We start from the raw sequence: 22,242 nt of genomic DNA, 5'->3' as shown, positions 1-22,242 counted from the left end.
GAAATGACACACTTTCCTCCTGTCTTCTTCACCCACACAGCACCCTGGTTCACTTCCGACCTCCACGTAACATGAAATAGCATTGCAAATTATTGTTGTTTCTATCATTTTAAAACTAACGTAATTAAATTAAACTTTTGCATACAAATTCCATACAGGCACTAGAGCTGCAGGAACAATCATTATGCAATTTAATGGTTTGGTGAAATCATTAATGCTCCTGGACATGTGCTTGATTAAATAGCGATTCTTGTTTTTCTTGTTTCTCTTGTATTGCATGTAGTGAACATAGTTGCCAAGTTCACTTCTTTACAGCGACTATGGGCTTCTTTTTTTGCGAAGTTGCTTACACATTTTGAGACTCATGATTTATCCCAAGTGGCACTCTCACGCCATTAAAAGGGGTGATTTTTATCCTCTTTTTAGTTCTGTTTCATGTTAATAGACCCAGTAATGACTATATGCAGTCTATAGAAATGACAGACAGTTATATATAAAACTGTTAATGTTATGTTTTAGTTTTTTTTGGCAATTTGGCAACGCTGGTAAGGAAGAGTACAGTTTTTAAAATGAGAGTACAGGTTTTAAAACGTTTCTCTTCTGGTTTTATGTAGGTGCGTTGGGGAGAGAAGGGCTCAACAGAGGAGGGGGCCCGGCTGGAGAAGGCTAAAAATGCCAAGATCTCCATCCCCGAAGATGCAGAGGAACCCATGGTCCAGAGACCCAAAGCCAGACCTGTTCCTACACATCAGCCCCAGAACAAGTGGTACACTCCCATCAAGGTCAGACAAACCGCTCACAGTAACACTTTAGTTTCTACTACTGACTAGACTCAAGATTTCACTGTTACAACAAAAATCTGCATTCTAACATTTTAGCTGCTCCTATTTGTATTAAATAATATTGACCTATAAAATACTATCGTGTCACCTGAGACTCAGCAACATGGAGAGCTTTTGTTTTAATTACTATATTTTAAAACTGGATATAATCTTATTTAGCGAAGAGAGATATGGTTGAAAAAAGACATTTTGACACTTTGTTTCAGTGATCTAATCATGTATTGGGCGACTCACTTGGTTTGCAACTTCTTTAATTCAAACGCTACAAACCCCAAAATAAATTCATATTAGACTAGATTAATAATGTTTTAATAATAAAGTCTATGTTGATACTATGACATTTTCTTTACTGGTGTTTACTAGTGTAGAATTATAGAATATTGAATATCAAGAGTTAACGAAGATAAACCTGGAGTTTTAACACAGGAGAAGTTTATTTACCATCAGTACAGGACCCAGCACCCACATGAATCCTCCACACACTGTGATAGTGTCGTCCATTCAGTCTAGTAGAGCCCAGTCCTGTCACAGTCTAGTCTCCATCTACTTATGCTTCCATTGTAGGGAGTATTATAACTATGATGACGTAGGCCTAGATAACAAGGATTGGCAGTGAGTTCAGGGTTTGTGTCTCAGATTGCTTGGGCCTTCTGTGTGTGAGTTTGCTTGTTTTGCTGGTGTCTGGGTGGGTATCCTCTAAACCAGGCGTACCCAAAGTCCGGCCCGGGGGCCAATTGCGGCCCGTGTACAAATTTCCAATGGCCCGCAGCCTCTGGAATAAAAATAATTATGTGTGGCCCGTTGCCCTGTTGACCAACGTAAAATACACATGTACAAGCGATATTATATTTCACCGAGGATGGCAGCAGATCCGGGCCGGGCTCCGAGGTCGCGCTCTCGCTGACTTTTAACGGCAATTGGATAAAGACAAGTTTAAGGTGCGAGGACAAGACTGACTCACCTGCCACGTTTTGCTCGTCCAAACCACCATCTTTGAGCCAGACCGGGCCGATTTACTACAGTCCAGATCCCAGTTTCAGTCCAGTCTCAGTTTGTTTGGTGAATAAATCTGAAAATCTCAGTGAATTAATTTTATTGTGATAATCAAAACCACAGATTAAATGTTCACTTTTTCATATTTATAATCTGTGTATAACTCATTTTGTTTTTGAAAGGTGAAAGCCAGTTGCAATAAAAAGTAAAAAAAAAATAATTAAATAGTTCATGTGCATTTAATATTAATGGTTCAAAGAATGATCAGGGTGAATGGTCGGCCCCCGCAGCTTTTCACGTCACCAAATCTGGCCCCCTGTGCAAAAAGTTTGGACACCCCCGCTCTAAACCCTTAAAGTGCATATGACAGGTTAGAAAACTTAATTCACTAAATAGTTATCATCGTATTCAAGATTTTACAAAAAGAAATTGAATAACATTATCTACTGCCTATTTTAGTGCAAAGTCCCAAATAGCTAAAGTAAAATACTCGACCAAACTAAACACAGTCAATGTCATACAACTTTTAAAATAGATCTTAAGTTTAAATATTTCTGCATTTTTACCTCTAATCATATCGTATTTTATTAGAATTTATTTGAGTTATTAAAAACTAAAACTAAAAACGGCCTTTTGTTTTGCGTATCAGGGTCGGATGGACGCTCTGTGGGCTCTGCTGAGGCGGCAGTACGACCGAGTGTCGCTGATGCGGCCGACATCAGCCGATCAGGTAAGAGCGGTGATTTGTCTCTGCTGCGTTCTGTTCCTACACAATGATACTGCATCGTCTGCTCTGATTGGGCAGCGCTCAGAGAACTTTCAGATTGTGGTGTTATTCAGATTTTTTTTGTTACAGTACTTTTACTTGTACTTATTTCCAGTACATTCTCTATCACTGAACTGCTTCACATAGTCCTGAGTGCCATGTTTGTATCTTTGGTAAATGAGCTTGTCGTCTTCGGTCACACTTTACTATAACTACATCGGTGCAGATAAACATGCTCTGATTGGTCTCTTCTTAGAATAATCTTATCGAATTGATTTTAAAATTCTTTTTTTTGTCTTTAAATGCCTCCACGGCCTCTCTCCGCAATATCTGTCGGACCTGCTTCATCCCTATACTCCCGCTCGCTCACTCAGGTCTGCAGAACATTCACTCTTAGTCGTTCCAAAAATGAGGAGGACACTTGGAGGGGACCGGGCCTTCTCTGTGGCTGGTCCCAAACTGTGGAACGCGTTGCCCCTGCACCTTAGGCTGAGTCACTCTCTACTTTTAAATCAGTTCTTAAAACGCACTTTTTCTCTTTAGCTTTTTATTGATATGTTGATTTTTATAGTGTACAGTCTGTAGTTATTTATTTGTATGTTTGTCATTTATCTGTGTTTTTAAAATGTCTGTTGTGTCCTGCACTCTGGTTAACTCTGTTGTTTTTAAAGTGCATTAGAAATAAAGTTGGATTGGATTAGAATAATGTGGAAACTGCTGGGAAGACTTGAGCAATCTTCAGTTTATATATAGAGACGTTAAAGGTGGGGCTGGCATTATATACTTTAAAAGAATAGAATAGCAAATGACTTGTTTTAGTATATTAGTATTAGAGTATATTGTTTATTTTAAAGATGCACTATGTTTGTACAATTTGGCATTAAAGCACGACATGGACAAGTTTCATAAATCATCCTTTTTGTTTCTTCTAAACTGTGTATATGGTATTTTGATAGCATCATCTCACCATTCTTAGTCACCTTTTTGCCAACTTTAGCGCAAACGGCGTAAATTTGCAGCGTTCCAATCAAAAACACTTAAATCTAACTTTGTGTTGCCTTCAGTGGAGCCTTAAGCTGAAAAGTTACATAGTGCAGCTTGAAAAACGTATTTTACAGTCCACTCAGGTATATTCTGGTGTATTTGCCGACACGCTTTAGCACATTTCTGATCGATTGCAAACATATTCTCTGGTGTACATTTTTGGACACATTTGCTCTCTGGTCTCTTTATAGAGTAGGGACTTTTGTGACAGCTCAGGCCAAAAACCATCTGCTTGCTGCATATTAACTTGTCAAAGGAAGTAGTGGGTTTTACTCTTGAACCGTGCACGTCTGCAGAAAGCACCACCAAATATAGTCACTCTTCCTCCGACCTCTCACCAAAACAGGAAGTCCACAGACCAATGCCAAACCTCTCTGAAGCTTCAGGCACCGCTGTCAGACCACAGGCGAACCGCAGCCTTCTCTGTGGCGTTAGTACAGCTGCACAGTTTCTATATTTACTTTTATTTTCATTTTCTTTTATTTGTGTGTCCTGTTTAGTAAGGACTTTTTATAACTCCTTAAACACAATTTTTTCTGTGTGTGTGTCTAGTTTTACCCGTTGTTAATATTTTTCTTCCACACATTCTGAAAGCTCTTCCAGTAAAAAAAATGAGTAGATCTGAGCCCCGATCTCACTGATAACTGCAGTGGGGTTAGGTTGGCCGTCATAAAACTATCTGAACCACTTATACTGTGCTACTACGGCGTGGGAACATACTTTTGAAATACACGTTTGTAACTTTTTATTACCTTTAACACTTTTTACAGCTGTGGAAAAGCTGTTTTAAACCACTTTCACATTCTGGTAGTTATCAAACGTGGCATTTCTATTCTATTTCGTCTCACATTACACGGCCTTACTTCTCTCTGCAGACAGGTTAGACACAGACCTCTGAAACCGCAGAGCTAACCAGATGTCGTGGAGCATTGTCAGTTTTCAGCCCACAGACCTCAGCTCGTGCCTGAGAGAGCAAACTCTGGGGGAATACTGGAGCAGACTTTTAAAAAACACACGCACAGAGCACATTAGTGGTCTGTGGTCATGTTACTGATCTTATAGAGTTACCAGAAAAACAAAAACTTCCCCTTTTCTGCTACTGGAAAGATTAAATCACTACACAATAAAAATATGTGATGAAATAGTACTTGGTTTCTATTGTACATTTTGATTTTTTACATATTTTCTTAACCAAATAATGGTTCAAATATTATGCTGACTGATCATATTTATATTTTAAGTGTTATTTATGAAAATCGAATCCCGCTCTCGACATAAACATCAGTTCAATCATTAGTTGAGCGGTCAGATCCACTGATCCACAGGTCGGCGGTGCGATTCCAGCCCCCACAGATGAATGTTGTTGTTGTTGTGTCCTTGGGCAAGACACTTAACCCACCTCGCCCTCAGTGTCAGCGTACACTGGTGTGTGAATGTGCGTGTGAATGGGTGAGTGAATGGGTGAGTGGTTTCTTGTTGTAAAGTGCCCATTTACACAGAATATGTTAAAGTTATGTTTTAGGTTAAAGAGGGAATATTACACTTAAATTAACTTATATTAATTTGTCACACATAACACATTTAGATCGCCATTTTAACTTTTATTGATTTGAAAATGCTATATTCGCTAAAAAACCAAACAAACATATTAGCATGTTTAATAAGTTTCCCTTTGCTTCTCAAGCTTAATAAGCCACTCCCCCTTCAGAGCGCTATCACAACACAATTGGCGTGCATTTTTCTAATAAAACTACCGCACATTGCATCGGGTTTGTGAAGTTGTAGTGTATTATTTTGTATCATTATTTGGTATATTTATGGGATATTGCAGTGCAGGAGCGTGGATGATGTAGGCTTGTGGGCGGAGCCTTGTGCGAGAAGCATATGTACGTACTGCTAACAGAGATCACAAGATTACATAAACGTGAATGACTTCTACGACATCTTCAGGCGTGTTTTTGATGAGGGAACAACTTTGTAACGCGATAGAACGCTCCATTTTCCACGCTGCGCCATCTTTAATATTAGACTGTGGCTATGGTTTGGATCAGTCTTCAAGAAATGAATGAAAGTCAACGTGATGTCCCCGTGAAGCATGAACGCCCAACACGCGAGTACGTGTGTGTACATGTCCTAGTACAGAGTAAAAGTAGGGTGGAAAGGGGGGGGGAGGGGCGTTTGATGGCCGACAGCAAACCTCTGGGGTCATGAATATTCACGACAGCACCGGGTTACAAGGGCCGTACAGGTGTAAAGGAGCACGTTGTCATCCACATCTGTTCTGCTCTGGGAATCGCACCCCCAACCCTCCCTCTGCCTGCCTGTCTGTCTGTCTGTCTGTCTCCTCTTCATGTGGAGTTAACCTGATCACCGGGCCGTCCCGTGCATCCCAATCAGCCCCATTGATCTAAAAGGACTCCAAAACAACACTGATGTGGGAGGTCTGCGAGGAGTTTAAGTGATGTAGTATTTATACGAGTTTAGGAGTACGCAGCTGTATCATTTTGCGTCGGATGATCGTTTTTTATTTATGATTTTGCAGGCTTTTTGAAATACTCTTTGACTCTACAGTAATCTTGTGAATACAACATAGCGTGAGGAGAAGAAGAAGAAGAAGAAGAAGAAGAAGAAGAAGAGGCAAAATAAGCTACTATTCCTGCGTATCAGAATTATGAAATATTAGTGATTTAAAACTAAATATTATATGTTATGGAGATAGAACAGGAAGTTGAAACCCGAGATTAAAGTTACATCTAAACTTGCGTTCACACCATAGACTGTGCAAAGTGAGTGTGACATCACCCTCATCACGCTCATGAAGCTCTTATAGGGGCAGATTTGGAGCCCAGTTCCATATTTGGAATTCCAAGTATCATAGCGACCAATGAGCCTGTCCGTCCGAAGTGCGGCTGCTGAAGGTAACGTCACTTCCCGCTCTCAGGTACTTGGCAACGCTAACGCTAGCAGGACGACCTCGGGGAAAGAAGGCGCCTGATTTGTCTGTTATTAACGTTCATAGTTTGATTTACGGACAAATTATGCAGTAACGGCGGCTTTTCAATAGATAGTGAATTGCATCTAGATTTGGTGGATCCAGAGGCGGCTTTGCTCACTTCCTGTTTGCATCGTGGCGGCTAGAGCATTAGCTACGTCCATTTATATATACAGTTTATGGTTCGGACTTTATTCATAAAAATCAGGCTCCTGTTTAACCTCCTGAGACCTGGTGTCCTCGTCTGTGGACAACACATTTTGGATTGTTTAGGCCACAGTGCAAATTTTTAGAAGAACAGCAACAAGAACATGTTCAATTTTGAATATTTCTAAGAGTTTAGAATATTTATTTATTTTGTTTATTTTTATTTTATTTTTTATTTTATTATTTTATTTTTATTTGTTTTTATTATTATTTTTATTGTATTTTTATTTTTTTAATTTTATACTTACTTATTTTTTTTATTATTTTGTTTGATTAAAGCTCGGGTCTCAGGAGGTTAAGGTCCTATATTACACAAAAGTGACTCTTATTAGCTGTAAGCCATGTTAGAATGTTCTTCTTCCTTAAAAACACACCTGGAGTTGCGTTTTATTTCATTCACACACGTTTGAGTCACCTTTTATTTTTAGTCTGTTTACATCTCCAAACCTCACAATGCTCTGTTCCACCTTGTGATGTCATGAAGTGTTAGTTTTCAAGTTAACGTCTAACTTTCAAGGACTGAAATCATCCAAATGATTCTAAAGTGAAGGTGTGTGGAGTTTAAAAACACAGCAAAGCACTTCTGGTACTACCACATGATGACATCACGAGGTGGAACAGAGCGTTTTCCGTTCCGACACAACTCAACAACATTATAACACGGATTAGAAAATGAAAGAACAAGACGTCAACGGTCCTGTTTCTATTATTAAGACATTTTAGATCAATATTGCAACAAAATGTAAGATAATGATGTACATATGTTATAGTTTGAGTAACAGCGTGATGATCCAGACTGTTCCACGCTAATTAACCCAAGTGTCGTCTGCTGCTCTGACGCCGTTTATGTCGGACTCATGTTTACATAATGAGTCACATGACCTCACTACAGCGCACTTTAGCCCTCGTTCGACTTTATCTACAGCTAATCACACACTGACAAGCGACGACCGGGGACACTGAATTATAAACTGCGACGTTTGACCGTACGATTTGGACATTTATATTTTAACACCCACGTACTAAAATATTAACGCCAGTCTGATTCAAATAGGCTAATAGATGGACTCATGAGTTTGAGTCGAAGAGACGCACACTTTAAAATAGTTAAATAGTTAAATATAGTTAAACCTGAGCTGTATCATAAGTTTTTTTGGGATATTTCTTTTCAAAAAACAGTGAATCGTACTATCGTTCTATCGGCTCCGTCCTCCGTCTGAGATTATGACGTCATCGGATTAGGATGTACACGCCGTTTATGTAATCTAAACGTCGACATACGCACGTACAAGTCTGCACGGAGATATGGATATGCAAATGTAGTTATTTTTTTATAAATGTGTTGTAGATTTTAGAAAATGCGCGTGACAATTCATCGACTAAATGTATAATAAAATCAAAAACTATCTGACTAAATCTGATTGAATTGGCGAAACTTGTTAGATTTAAACTTTTTGGATCCCGTTTTGGAGAAAATAGATCTTTTCTTGCAGAGTCCAAGTCCAAGTCCAAAACTAGATTTCTTTTCTAAAATTCCTGTTGTAAATTGTGTCGTGTTCCTCAGAGCTCCTGTTTGTGGCCTTGACAACTTTTCTTCTTCTTTTCTTGTCAAGGTAACATGGCTGCCCCCCCTTCTCCTCTCCTCTTTCCTCCCTTCTCTTCTCCCCCTCTACTTTCTCTTCCCCTCCTCCTCCTCCTCCTCTCTTTCTCCTGCCAGCTTCCTGTCTTTCTGTCCGTCCAACCCTCCGCCCTGAGCAGATGCGAGCCAGTGGCACCACCATTTTAATATTTTTCTCTTTTCTTTTTATTCTCTCTTTCCTTTCTGTTCCTGTGGTCACACATTTAGCGCCCGAGGGCCTTGAACACCAAAGGTAGAGCGGGGGATGGACACAGCTGCGGCGGAGAAGTGGCCCCGGGCAAAAACAGAGGGAGGGAGAGAGAGAGACAGAGAGAGACAGAGAAGAGGGAGGGAGATAGAAGAGACACAAGAGTGAGAAAGAGAGGAGAGCTGGAGGGATGAAGGGAGAGGTAGAAAGGGGGACAGAACGGCGGGAGTAGAGAGGAGGCTGGAAATGGAGAGGGAGAAAAAGAGGAAAGAGGGAGAAGAAAGGACACGGAGGGATAGAGAGGAAAGGGAGAGTGAGAGATGGAGAGAGAGGAGAGGGAGAAGAAAGGACATGGAGGGATAGAGAGGAAAGGGAGAGTGAGAGATGGAGAGAGAGGAGAGGGAGAAAAAGAGGAAAGAGGGAGAAGAAAGGACATGGAGGGATAGAGAGGAAAAGGAGAGTGAGAGAGGAGAGGGAGAAAAAGAGGAAAGAGGGAGAAGAAAGGACACAGAGGGATAGAGAGGAAAGGGAGAGTGAGAGATGGAGAGAGAGGAGAGGGAGAAAAAGAGGAAAGAGGGAGAAGAAAGGACACAGAGGGATAGAGAGGAAAGGGAGAGTGAGAGATAGAGAGAGAGGAGAGGGAGAAAAAGGAAAGAGGGAGAAGAAAGGACACGGAGGGATAGAGAGGAAAGGGAGAGTGAGAGATGGAGAGAGAGGAGAGGGAGAAAAAGAGGAAAGAGGGAGAAGAAAGGACACGGAGGGATAGAGGAAAGGGAGAGTGAGAGATGGAGAGAGAGGAGAGGGAGAAAAAGAGGAAAGAGGGAGAAAAGAGGAAATGGACGGATAGAGAGAGAGGGGGGGAGGAGAAGGAAGAGTTGGTATAGAGAGAAGAGAGCGTGCGAGATAGAGGGAGGGTAGAGAGGAAGGGTGAAGAGAGAGGGAAGAAATGGAGGGGTAAAGAGAGAGGAGAGAGAAAGATGAGAAAGATGAGGGAGAGGCAGAGGAAATAGAGATGGAGGGACAAGAGAGAGAAAGAAAGAGAGGGAGGATGTGATGTGCAGTGACTGAGCTGTGAGGGGGGGACACACTTCAGAGACACAACCAAACATCTGCCGCCAAGTTCGAGCGCCACAGCAACAGGGACGGAGAGAACGATTGACGAGAGGGAGAGAGGGGGAGTGAGCGGAGAAAGAGAGGAAGGAGACAGAAGGAGAGAGAGAAAGGGTGACAGAGAGAGGGCAAGAAGACATATTGTGCTTGTGTCTATAGTTCTAATCTATGACACCTGTGGATCATTTAAATCTCTATATTCATCGAAAACGACTTCATAAAAGAAACAAATCCGGTGACATGCGCATAAAAAAAAAAAACGCAGTGCCCAAATTGGAGCTGACGTCGCCGTAAAGGTCATCACAACAAAGCTCCGCATGCTGTTGGCGCCCCCTATGGACAGCTGCAGATCACACGAGCGAGCAGCAGCTTCTTTTTCATTTGTACCAAAACGACTGCGCGACTTTGCCAAACCCGACACGTATCACAGACTGAGAAAGTAAAACTGGAGAACGACGTAAGTGCGGAGCGATGGCAGTGAAAACGAGGGGTAGATCTGCAAAATGTCGTCTTGAAAATGAGCGATTAAAAACGTGTACAAATCACTCCAAACACAAAACTATAAAAGGATTAAAAACTCTAGAAAAGTAGAGTTTGTATTATAGGTCTGCTTTAAGTTTTGCGAACTGTAAATTGTATATAAAAGCTGTTTACGCTGTAGTTTAAAAATAAAATAAAAATGTCCACAGAACCCCTTTCCACAGATCCGCTCCTGTTTTCTCCTTTTAAAAGCGTAACCGGAATTTCACTTTCCAAGGCAATGCAAGTTTTATGCAAAATCTCTCTTTTTTTTTAGCTTTTTTTGAGCTTTCTACCAAAAACAAAAGAGATTGTAGATGTCAACCATGCATGTTTGAGTAATCTAGTGATCTAAGCCCTTTGGACAAACCCGATGCAATGCGCTGTAGTTTCATGGCACGTTGATTGTGTTTTGATAGCGGTCTAAAGAGGGAGTGACAGCACAGAAATGATGTTATGCATGTGTGTGTGTGCAGTTAAAACCCCGCAGAAGTAAAATATCCGCTCTTTAAATAAATTGTGAGCGATCTCGTAGCAAATTGCAAATCTCTTCATCTTGCCATCTTGTCTTTTCTTTCCTCCGGGCTCTATTAAGCGTGCACATATGAACTCGTCCTCAGCTCTACGTTGGTCAGCAGATTGGAGCACATTTTTTTCGGTCTCTTTTTTTAACGCCACACTTGTTCTGTGAAGTGGATCTTTGGCGCCTTTTTCACAATCTCACCACAACCCAAAGCTCCGCACACCCAGCCGGCCGCACGAACACACGGAGGAACACGCAAGCCAGTCTATGGTTTTATTTAAGAGACGGATACTCATTTGTTACTTGTAGGGTTGTCAAAAGTATCGAACATATGATACTCGATACTCAATACTAAAGCTAATATTGAAACTAGATATTCATTTAAACAAGTATCGATACTGAAAAACCCACATTAACAGACAGAAATGAACCTTAGATAAGACTGTGGGGTTACACAGATAAGGCCACATAGTCATTTAAAAGAGAGTACTTTTATTTAATTTTGAAAATGACAATTCTATTGTCTAAAGAAAAAGGTTTTCTTTTTTTGTTAGTTTTGTTTTTTTCCCATGTATCGGAGTATGGAGTTTGAAATTTTAGTATCATGAAAACCCTAGTTTTTGTTAACACACATATTCAGTGTATTATAGCACTGTGGAATTTTGATGAGCTCAGATCAAGTCTCATGCAATTTTTTTTTTTAAATTTTGTTGTGTTTTTTAGAATTATATTGGTGTACTGTGGTAAAATATACAGCTTGAGATTTTTTTTTTTTACTTATTAATGTATATAATTTTAGTGCATTTATTATTATTATTTTTATTTTATTATTATTTTATTTTCATTATTTTGCACCAATTTGACAACCTTCCTTGTATTTATTTCTTTATCTATTTCTTTATTTATTTTTTACTTATTATTATTTTCTTTTTTTAACTTATTAATGTATATAATTATAGTGCATTTATTATTACCTTTTTATTTTCATTTTTTTGCACCAATTTTACAACCTTCCATGTATTTATTTATTTATCTATCTATTTATTTATTTATTTTTGTTTTAAATGATCAAATTATTAAAAACACATTTGATTCTGAATTGCATAGTATATCCTACACGCCTATATGTGAGAAATATAAAAATGACACCCCTCAATCAGACCAGCTGACTAACTCTCGCTAACTCACGATTAGCGTTAGCCTGTGGTGCTATACTTTGGCGCCGATCCAGCGCATAAACGAAGCGCCTATAATATAAGCACACACTCTAATGTACATATCTTTGTTTACATTTCACCCCCGCAGGACCGTGAAGCCGCGATGCGTTCAAGGCCCTATAGATGACATTGTTTATAGCACAAATCAATGGGAAATCTGCTAGCTAGTGTGGTATTTAGCCGGGAGCGCTACACAGCTCTCTACCATTTCTGAACTGTAAAAAAAAAAAAAAAGAAAACCCTTTTTGCTTTGTGTCGTCTAAAGCTAAACAGATGCGGGGCTACTTAGTGTTTCCCCAGAATATGCTGCTTCAAAATGCATTGTTTTTGTTCATGCCACAATAGCTGCCGTAGCATGACACTTACGCTAATGTTTATAGCGCTGTAGCGAGCCCCCGCGATTGGTTTAGACCCCTTGTCGAGCGTCGGTAAGAATAATTTAAGTATGTGACAAGACAAGACATGCTAATGTCTGCGGAGGGAGAAGACAGCGGCGCTAATGCAGACTAAGCTAAAGGCTACGGGGAGAGATGGGCTGTGACAACTCCAAGCATGCTAATGCGCGGTTAAAATACAGCAACATGACTCACAATGAGCACATATGTCTGTGCAACAACAATATTTGACTTTTTTTTTATCATTTCAAGAAATTTAAAGAAAAACTTTTTATTTTTTTAACAATCTCCTGTTTTCCAGTTCTGTTTAAATGAGAATCAAGATTATTAAATGACTTATTCTAATGAATCTGTAGATGTTGTGTGGTTGAATAAATACACTGGAATAATCGGCATTGTCACTAATATAAATCAGCAAAAAAAAAGGGGGGGGATTTTTAAAATTGTATTGTTATTATTTTATTATTATTTTTAATTATTGTGGGAAAAAAACAAAAACAGAAATGCTAGTGTTGAACTATTTGTTTCACATTTTAAACTTAAATAGCCCTATGAACTGACAACTAACAATACAAGAGTCACATGTATTTACAGAAAACATTTTTATGCAGAATAAGACAGGACATTTTATTGTTAGTGGAGGAAATTGTGGCCCTTCAAAAATTGCAGTCTTTGTGATTTTCAAATTGTGATTTTGATTTGATTGTGATGAATGTTGCAGCTTTACATACTAGTACATACTGTACTGTGTTCATCTGGGGACATCCTCATATTTTACTGTCAAATATCAAAATAAATCAAATAAAAACAATATAACTGGATAGTAAAGACTAATATTTTTGATAAGAAATGTACGTTTTTGCAGTGCATTAGATAACAGATCTGAAGTCAGTTCAATTTCAAAATCAAAGCCAATGACCTGTAAAATGGCATTAAATGAACAACTCGGTCGCATAGAGGAGCGTGGGATCGGTAATTAACGAGGCTAATTGGGAGTAAAGCGCGTCGGCACAAATAACGAGCAGAAAACAAAACTAGAACCAAACAATGGAGCCCGGAAAAAAGCATGGAAGTCCCAGAGGAGGGATACACAGGAATGAACAGATGTTAGACGGTGTTAAAAGTCCAGAGAGAGAGGGAGAGAGAGAAGAAAGAGAGGAGCGAGAGAGGGATAAAGCTGGCACAGAGGAATAGACGAGGTATTGTAATAGGGTCAAGAGGACTCAGTATGAACAATTTATAACAAATATGTGAAGAAAAACACACACGTACACACACACACGAATACACACAGACACACACACGAATACACACACACCCCACACACACACACCCCCACACACACACACACACACACACACCCCCACACACACCCCCCCACACACACACACACACACAGTACCTAAATCCTCACTGTTGGAGGTTTATCAGATTCTAGATCCTATTGATGACATTGTACTTGAACCTGATCATTTCTATAAGACGTCACTGTATTAAAACAAAAATCTCTATTTTAACAATATTCACTTACCCCAGTGTGTACTGCATAGTATACATAGTACTGCATAGTACTGGCCTGTAGTGTTACAGTGTCAAAGGCAGTATGGGCCTAATAGTTGTCAGTTTGAATAATGAAGGTTGGAAATGATTCTGGTCAACTCTGCACTCCTGGATTTATAGTTAGTGCAGCTTTAATTTTGATATGAATTTTGATAAATTTAACACTGAGTCAGTGTTAAATTTGATGATAATTCAATCCAAAATAATGACCTGTTCCAGCTTGCGCATCTCCTTTGTTTAGGGATTTCAATTATTTAATTTTTATTTTTATTTTTTATTGATCCTGATCAATACTAATTAAGATATGTAAATATTAGGGTTAACTGTCAGACATTCCTTCACCAGCAGCAGACTGGACTGATTCATCTGTGTGGTGTCCTGTTTGGAGCTTATTTAAACACTTTTTATACATATATTTACTGAAATTAATTCACCTATATGGTTTGACAAATATCGAGTGTCGTTATTGAAAAATCACTCCTGTATCGATACTAAATATTGTCCTAGTGTCAGTCACTAGCCTTATTATATCTTATTTCCCCAAAAATTTCTTGATATTTCTTTTTTTTTTTAAATAAACGCTGTTATTTAATTTGTGCGGGGAAAACAAGCTATTAACAATATTATTATTATTATTATTATTATTATTATTATTATTATTATTATTATTATTACACAACAACAACACATTTTATTTATAAGTGCCTTTCAAAACACCCAAGGACACTGTACAGAACAAGCTATATTCCTGTAAACATAACACAAATCATATGCAGAATACTCGTAGTACAGTGTACAGTATTTCTCATTTGTATACAAATATATATACATTTGTCTGTGTGTATGTATATATATATACACACATACCGTAAACACTTTAAATGCTGCCACTCTCTCAGCAGGTCTGTTGTAGGATTTCTGTAGTTTTTGACCTCCTACTTCATTAACTTTATTAGGTGTAACCCGTCTATATACCGTGCCATATTGTTTTTATTTCACAGTACATTACCGTAAACATTGCAAACACTTTAAACGCTGCCACTCTCTCTCAGCAGATCTCCAGCTGAATGCCTGCAGTCGTCTGACAGTGTTGCTCATTAGGCCTAGCACAGCGCACCTCGTTAGCGCTCTCCCGTTAGCATGTGACAGGTCCGGTCTCCTCTCCGCGCGCCGAAGAAAAGTGACGTACCACGAAAACCACTCTGCTCGCATTAACCCCGCCAAAACTAGGCCAAATGTCCGTACGCGGCTGGTTGTAAATTTGATAATGACCTCCAAGTTAATCCCCCCGGTGTACACAAAAACCCCCCGCCCAGACCGCACGGGGGTAGAACCGGGCTGAAGGGGCACCATGCTAACGGGATTAGCATAGTGGTCAAATAATTGTTGGTGGTACAAACTGGTGTAATGTGGTCTAATGGATAAACATGCTCTACTTATCAATGAACTCATGAGGGAGAATCTAAGGGAACTTCAGAAACATGGACGGTTTTGTAATTCAGTCATAATATTAAAGGATTTTTAGTGTCTTGAAACATAAAAACCAGTGCAGAAAGGTGTCACTATTTTGGGAAACTTTGGGCAAAGAAATGGAGAAAATATTGGGGTACACACTATCAAAGTCATGCATAACGATGTATTTTGGGCGGACTAATGACGCGCATATCCCAAAAAAGGACCATTACTTGATTAAGATATTACTGGCAGCATCAAAAAAAGCCATTACACGCAAATGGCACAAGTAAGACCCCCCTACGCTGGACAACTGGAGGGACATTGTGGAAGAAAGTCACGCCATGGAGAGACTTACATATGTTTTAAGGTTACAAAAGGAAAAATATGAAGAAAACTGGGTCAAATGGTTGTTTTTTTACTTAAATGACGGCTGACTGAATGTTTGTATTTGTTATTTTGTTGTGTTTTTGAAAATAATAAAATATAAGTTACAAAAAAAAAGAAACATAAAAACCAACCCAGTGGTCCAAAGTTTTCACAACTCGAAGAGGTCAGAATAGTATGCTAATGCACACTTCCTGATTATCAGACAGTAAAACTTTAGAATTAGAGGCAGACAGTACACGGAAGATTTATTTTGACCTCGAGCTGATTTTATAATATATCTAAAAGTTTGGACACACCTTCTGGATCGATGTTTTTTCTTTGCGTACTACATTGACACATAGTGAAGACAAAATGAGATAACGCTAAAATATGTTTTATATTTCAGATTATTCAAAGCAGACATCCTTTGTAAACCTTTGGCCTCGTCTCAGTTGAGCTTCATGATATTCTCCTGAAACGGTTTTCCGGTTTTCTGCGTATCAGGGTTCATTTTGTGGAACGCCAAGAAACAAAGCAGCGATCAAACCAAAGCGTCTAAAATATAATCGTTCATTTTTCTTTACTTGATTCCATATGTGTGTTTTCATTCATAGTTTTGATGTTTTCAGTGAGAATCTACAATGTAAAGTCATGAAAATAAAGAAAAACAAAACAAAACACTGAATTAAAAAGTGACCGGGGGTGAGCGAAGTCGGCGAAACGCTTTGCCAAATGACACGACGACAGCATGTGGTCAGGCTCGCCGATTTCTTTTTATTATTTTATTGTTATGAAATCCTCAAAAATAAGTCTAAGTCTGTTTATTTCATATTCCAGATTTAATGTCATTATAAGAATCTGCTGTGGGATTATCTCGTGTTGTCGACTCTTTCCAATCTCATTTAGTTCAAATCCACTTTCCAGTATTTTCCTCTCATCCTCTCGTCTCATCTTGTTTTTTCTGCTCTTGTTGCCTCGGTAACAGCTGCTTGCCGCTCCTGTTTGCTCCTCCGAACTAAGGCTCTCTCTACATATGGACTTTCTAAATATTTTTCTGTGAGTTTTGCCTCCACATGCGGTTTACAAAATGGCGATCTTCCTCCAAATGTTGAAATGTAACAGAATATGATGGCGATATAAAGACTGTAAAGGTTCGTTCACAGTTGGCCCGTTTGGGTTTAGTCCCAGTTTAGACTTGATATAGACTTGGTTTCGCTCTGGTCTAGTTCAGGTTTAGTTCTGGGTGTAGTTTTTGTTTTGTGTGTGTGTTTGTGTGTGTTTGTGCCTGTCACAACAATAAACTTCCACATGTGATATATTAATGTCATAAATAAAAAAAAATCACGGATTATCCCTTTTTCTACAGCTATACTACTACTACTACTACTACTACTACTACTGCTACTGCTACTACTACTACTGCTAAAACCCCAGCAAAGAAAAAGCAAACATGATAAATCTTAAAGCCCCAAAAATATGATTCTTGCTTAAATATTTTGAACAGTTAGTTAATTTAAATTCTCATGTAACCTAGGAAACACAAGCAAGTTTTTTTTTTTTTTTTTTTTTTTTTTTTAATCATCGCAGAAAATGTCTAAACTTCTCATTTTTATTTTTTACCTTTTTTTTATTATTCTTATTTTTATTTTTATTTTTTATCTATTTCAACATGAATTTTGGGATTTATGTTGTTTTTTTTTTGTTTTTTATCATCGCAGAAAATGTCTAAACTTCTCATTTTCATTTTTTACCTTTTTATTTTATTTTTTTTACCTATTTCAACATGAATTTTGGGATTTATGTTTTTTTTTTTATCATCGCAGAAAATGTCTAAACTTCTCATTTTTATTTTTTACTTCTTTTTTTTTACCTATTTCAACATGAATTTTGGGATTTATGTTTTTTTTTGTTTTTGTTTTTTTTTGAGGAAAATTATCTGTCAAGGTTTTGTCAAATGTGGCACCTCTGTTTATGTGGGACAAAGTAACAAAGTCAGTGAGGGAAAACATGCATGTATATATATATTTTCCTTTTTCATTGTTTCTTCCCCATTTGAGCACGACTCCTTAATTCCTTTATTCTGCTGCATTTTGGACAATGTTTTTGCTCAAACCTGCAAACCAAAGCAATAAAGTCTATTCCTAAATATAACGTTGGTCTGGACGGCGGCCGTTTGCACAGTTTGAGTCGGTGCGTTGTCGGTGTTTTCACGATCCGATCCGCTGTGGGTGATTTATTTAGTTTATTTCGATAGGGTCAGGGGAATACTTACGTTGTCATATAAGCGGCGGGAACATTACTGCGCTTCAGGATCACTTATAAATAAACAGAGGAGTTGATAGCGTCTGATGATGAAAACTACAGGGTTAGCAGTTTTTATGCAGAATAAGAGGAGAGATTTAGTTGTTTGTTTGTCTCTTTAAAAATTGCAGCCTTTTGTGATTTGCTAATTCCATTTAAATAGGAACAGTGGAATAGTTTTGCCAAATGAGATTATAGCATGTACAAGTTTTCAACGGTTTGCACAGGTGACAAAGGAAAGGCTAATATCAAAGCAAGTGTGCACTCATTAGTGAATGTGTATGAAAGAAAGAAATAAAGAGTATCTGCATATTTGAAACTCGGTGTTTGTGTGTGTGAATAATTTGGTATGGAAGTGTGTGTGTGAGCTGAATGTTTTTAGAAATGTCGTATTTGAGTGTGAGATGTGTTGTATTTGATGTATGTTTCATAGATTTACAGGTTTCTCGTCCATCTACACCAAACTTTATGCTATAACCTGGCACCAGACATCTCTCCTGTTTTTTAAGGTCAATGTGCACTGTCCCTGTTTCAAATAAAAGCAGACCATACCATACCGTACCATACAAAACTGCAATTTCGGTTCGATCACTTAGTCCTATTGAAATACACTACAGGTTTTTCCACCAGACGCCCTCTTGAACCCCCCGTCCTCTCCTCCTGCCCGCTCGCTCTCCGTTTCCTCTCCATTAGCTGATGCCTGTTGTTGTATTTGGGTGGCCCGGCGCTGGTACCTGCACCCCCGCCCTCCTCCTCCTCCCTCCCTCTCCCTTTTCTTTTCGCCTCCCCCTGATCCGACACATTGTGATGCCCGCCCTTGCCCCTCACGGCCCAAAACCCTCGGCTCGCGCGCTCCGGCTCCGGCTCTGGCTCACCGCGTATTAGAATCAAACGGCGAGAGCGACGGTGGAGAGCAAAGCTTTAATTAGATTTCATTATTGTTAACGTCAGCGCGCGTCGGGTCGCCCTGTCGCTGCTCTTTCACCCCTGCTTCAGATGGACGTAGGGGGGGGAGGGGCTACGCAGATCTGGTAATGTATTCTAATGGGATGTGCTGGTCCCGTGTTAGCGTGGGGAATTATGCCGTCTTCATTGTATCAGATTTAGAAGGCGCTAAAATAAGGTGTTGGCTAAAGACTCTTCCGAGAGTGACGTGTTTAGAATAGTCGCACACACAGCCTGGTACTGATTTTAATGAAGAATATGTGTACAGAAAGGAATAAGTGGGCGGGGCTTGCGGTCAGGTACAGGGCCTTAAAGCAGTACACTCAAATTTTGACGTAAATGGCCATCACAGAGAGTGGATCCAAGTAGTTATGTAGTAAATATGTCCACAATGAATATAGCATTAGCTTACTTTTATGCAGATGCAGCTTACATTAGCGTTAGCGTGTTAGCTCTGATGTCCCCATGCGCTGAAGGCCACTCACAATATGAAATTTATCTCCATGTAGTGAAACAAGGGAGTTTACACATCAGGTCTGTAGAGAGGTTCACTCATGTATATTTTTCAACGTATTTTTGAACAACAGAAACACCTGCTATAAATGCTAGATACAGAAGTGAAATGCCATCCTGTGGAACATTCACGTTTAGGTCACCTATTAAATTGCCTATACCTCATACTCCATGTTTTGGTACACAGGTTTAGTGCACACATGCGTATTACACAGTGTTTAACCCTCTGATGCATGAATTACGAAAGCCTTGGTCAAGATTTTTATTTTTATTTTTTTCTGATGTGTTTTTCTTCTTCTCAGGACATGAAAAAACATTGTGAACTGCCTGTAAATATGAATTAACTTGTGCTCTATTGTAAATATACAAACACATCTTTCTTTTTGTGCTTTAAAAAATATTTCAACATTTTTTGTGGGAAATTTCATCCCCGTTTAGATGCAATGTTTAGGCCTGAATAAGAAAAACAGAGGAAATTTACTTGCAGTTACACCGACTGACCACTGAATGGATCTCAATGGAGTGTGGCAGCAGAGAGCACTCCAGAGGCTCCACCACATAAACCAATGCATTAAAGACAAAGTTGTTTTAGTAGCTGTCCACTGCAGTGACCGCTGTGCACCAGAGGGTTAAAGAGCGGGTAATATGCAAAACCAACTTTTTCTACCACGTTATAACATCATCAGAAACATCCCAGAAGTGTTTTTTATATGCAATCCGTGCATGTTGGAGAAATCGCTGGGTCTTCTCTATTGGTTAGCAGTATGTCACCTATAATAATTTGTATAATAATAAATACAACAGGATACAAAACGGTACGCTACAACTTCAGATTCTGATTGTGTTGTGATTGCGCTCTGAAGCTGCAGTGACTGAGCGCAGCGAGCGAAGGGAGTGGTGACTCAGAGCATCAAAAACGAAACGAAAGCTAACGAAACATTTTATCATGTCGTTTTATTATGTTGTTTCTCTCACAGTGTCGTTCAAATACAGGATATTATTGTGTTCTTTCTATAATTCATAAGCGTAATGACTGAGCTGTTTGTTATTGGTGTTTAAAGGGCGTTAGCATAAGTTAAACTGCGTGACCCCTGTGTCGTATCCTGTAGGCTGTACTGGTTTATTCATGTACTACTGAATGTATATTATATGTATGTCTATGAGTCCTCAGCTTAGACTTGATTACACATGTATTTTACTTCAGTACACATTCTACCTGACTTTATTCAAAGGTTTAAAGTGTTCAGTATTAAGGGAACTGTATGTAGCCTCTTACAGTTTTAAAAATGGTATTACAAACACAGCTGAACCTGGGTTAGCAGAGTCTTAACCTGCAGATAGAGGACACACACACACACACGTTTTTCTCAGTATATGGACAGGCCTCGTGCGAAAGCTCAGAACCTCCAGAATTCACTCCCTGAGCTGCAGAGGCTGCACTAGCATTGATTCGTGATGCATGTGCTGGGGTTTAGGTTGTGACCGTTCAGATCAGAGAGATTGAAACATCCCATGTCTACCTTGTATCTTTGGACACAGTGAGGTCAATTAAACTTAGTAGTTTGACATATTTGACAGATCCATCAAACTGGCCATGCCTGCCCCCGTGTGGTGGTCACTGGAGATGTGAGATGTTTGAGTCAAGGCAAAAGTTCCCTTGTCTGTGCTGGTGGGTTTATTCAGTTAATATGAAAAAAGACTAAATTCATTTTCTAAATATCTATTGGCAAGAGTTGCAATGTAATGAATGCAATTTAAATGCCAGAATTATCAAAACTACGTGACTACTATTACTTGAATCTACTACTGGTGAAGATGAATGAACTTTAAACCCTGACAGAGCACTTCACATATTACTACTTCCTGTTTTCAGCCTTAAGTGAATTAGCTTGTTTTCTGATCATCTATGAGGGACCAGTCTCCACCTCGTTAACTCATTCAGTGCTGGCACCAGACATGCTAATGCTAATAATGATCTAATGAGTCCATGTCACAGCGCGGTGGGGATGTCATTAATTAGGCTGCGTTGGCGTGGTCTGGCCTCACTGACATGGAGGAGGCGGGCTTACAGGTAATGTCAACAACGAGACTGCTCCTGCGCAAGATGAAAAACTGTAAGCAAGAGTTGAGTTAATATACTGTTAGGAATGAAGGAACGAGATATTTGGGTTAAGGATTGAAGAGTAAAGCTGGTGTATTAGCTGTAGCGTCTTGGTTAGGATGATGACATATACAAGCTGCTAATCAAGGAATTAACGTAAAACCATATATACATGAGAGTTTGGATTTGTTTATCAGTTGAGATTTTGGTTTTCACTCAAATGTTAATGCTCCTGAATCTTTATTTTTAAAACCTAACTTATAAAATCAAACCACAATTGAAAAAAAAGGGAAAATATTTCAATATTTGTCCATAACTACACAGACCCAATGCAAATTTAGACACTTAAAATGGAGTGTATATGAACTGATTTCCCCCTGTGCTGTGAAAACCTGTTTTTTTGCCAGTTTCAAAGTTGTACTCATGAATAAATGACACGTATCCATAATTTAAGTAAAAGAGTGAAGATATCACAATATTTGGCACAAGTGTTGTTCTTAAAAGCTCTATTGAACTGCCTCCAGACGCAAGTATCCAACTTTTATAGTGAGACCTTTTCTCGCCAAA

The 22,242-nt window shown here is 39.0% G+C and overlaps 1 protein-coding gene across 1 annotated transcript in view; it reads left to right on the top strand.

Moving 5' to 3' along the window:
* antxr2a (ANTXR cell adhesion molecule 2a) overlaps nucleotides 1-22,242 on the top strand; it is a 114,072-nt gene that overhangs the window by 61,379 nt on the left and 30,451 nt on the right. Inside the window, exons 15-16 of the mRNA XM_033972615.2 lie at nucleotides 615-782; nucleotides 2,485-2,565. Coding sequence (XP_033828506.1) covers nucleotides 615-782; nucleotides 2,485-2,565 — 249 coding nt within the window. The remainder of the gene's footprint in view (nucleotides 1-614; nucleotides 783-2,484; nucleotides 2,566-22,242) is intronic.

Source organism: Periophthalmus magnuspinnatus, chromosome 9 (genome assembly GCF_009829125.3).
Source record: "Periophthalmus magnuspinnatus isolate fPerMag1 chromosome 9, fPerMag1.2.pri, whole genome shotgun sequence".
Classification (NCBI taxonomy): Eukaryota; Metazoa; Chordata; class Actinopteri; order Gobiiformes; family Gobiidae; genus Periophthalmus; species Periophthalmus magnuspinnatus.
This window is presented reverse-complemented; position numbering and strand designations above follow the sequence as displayed.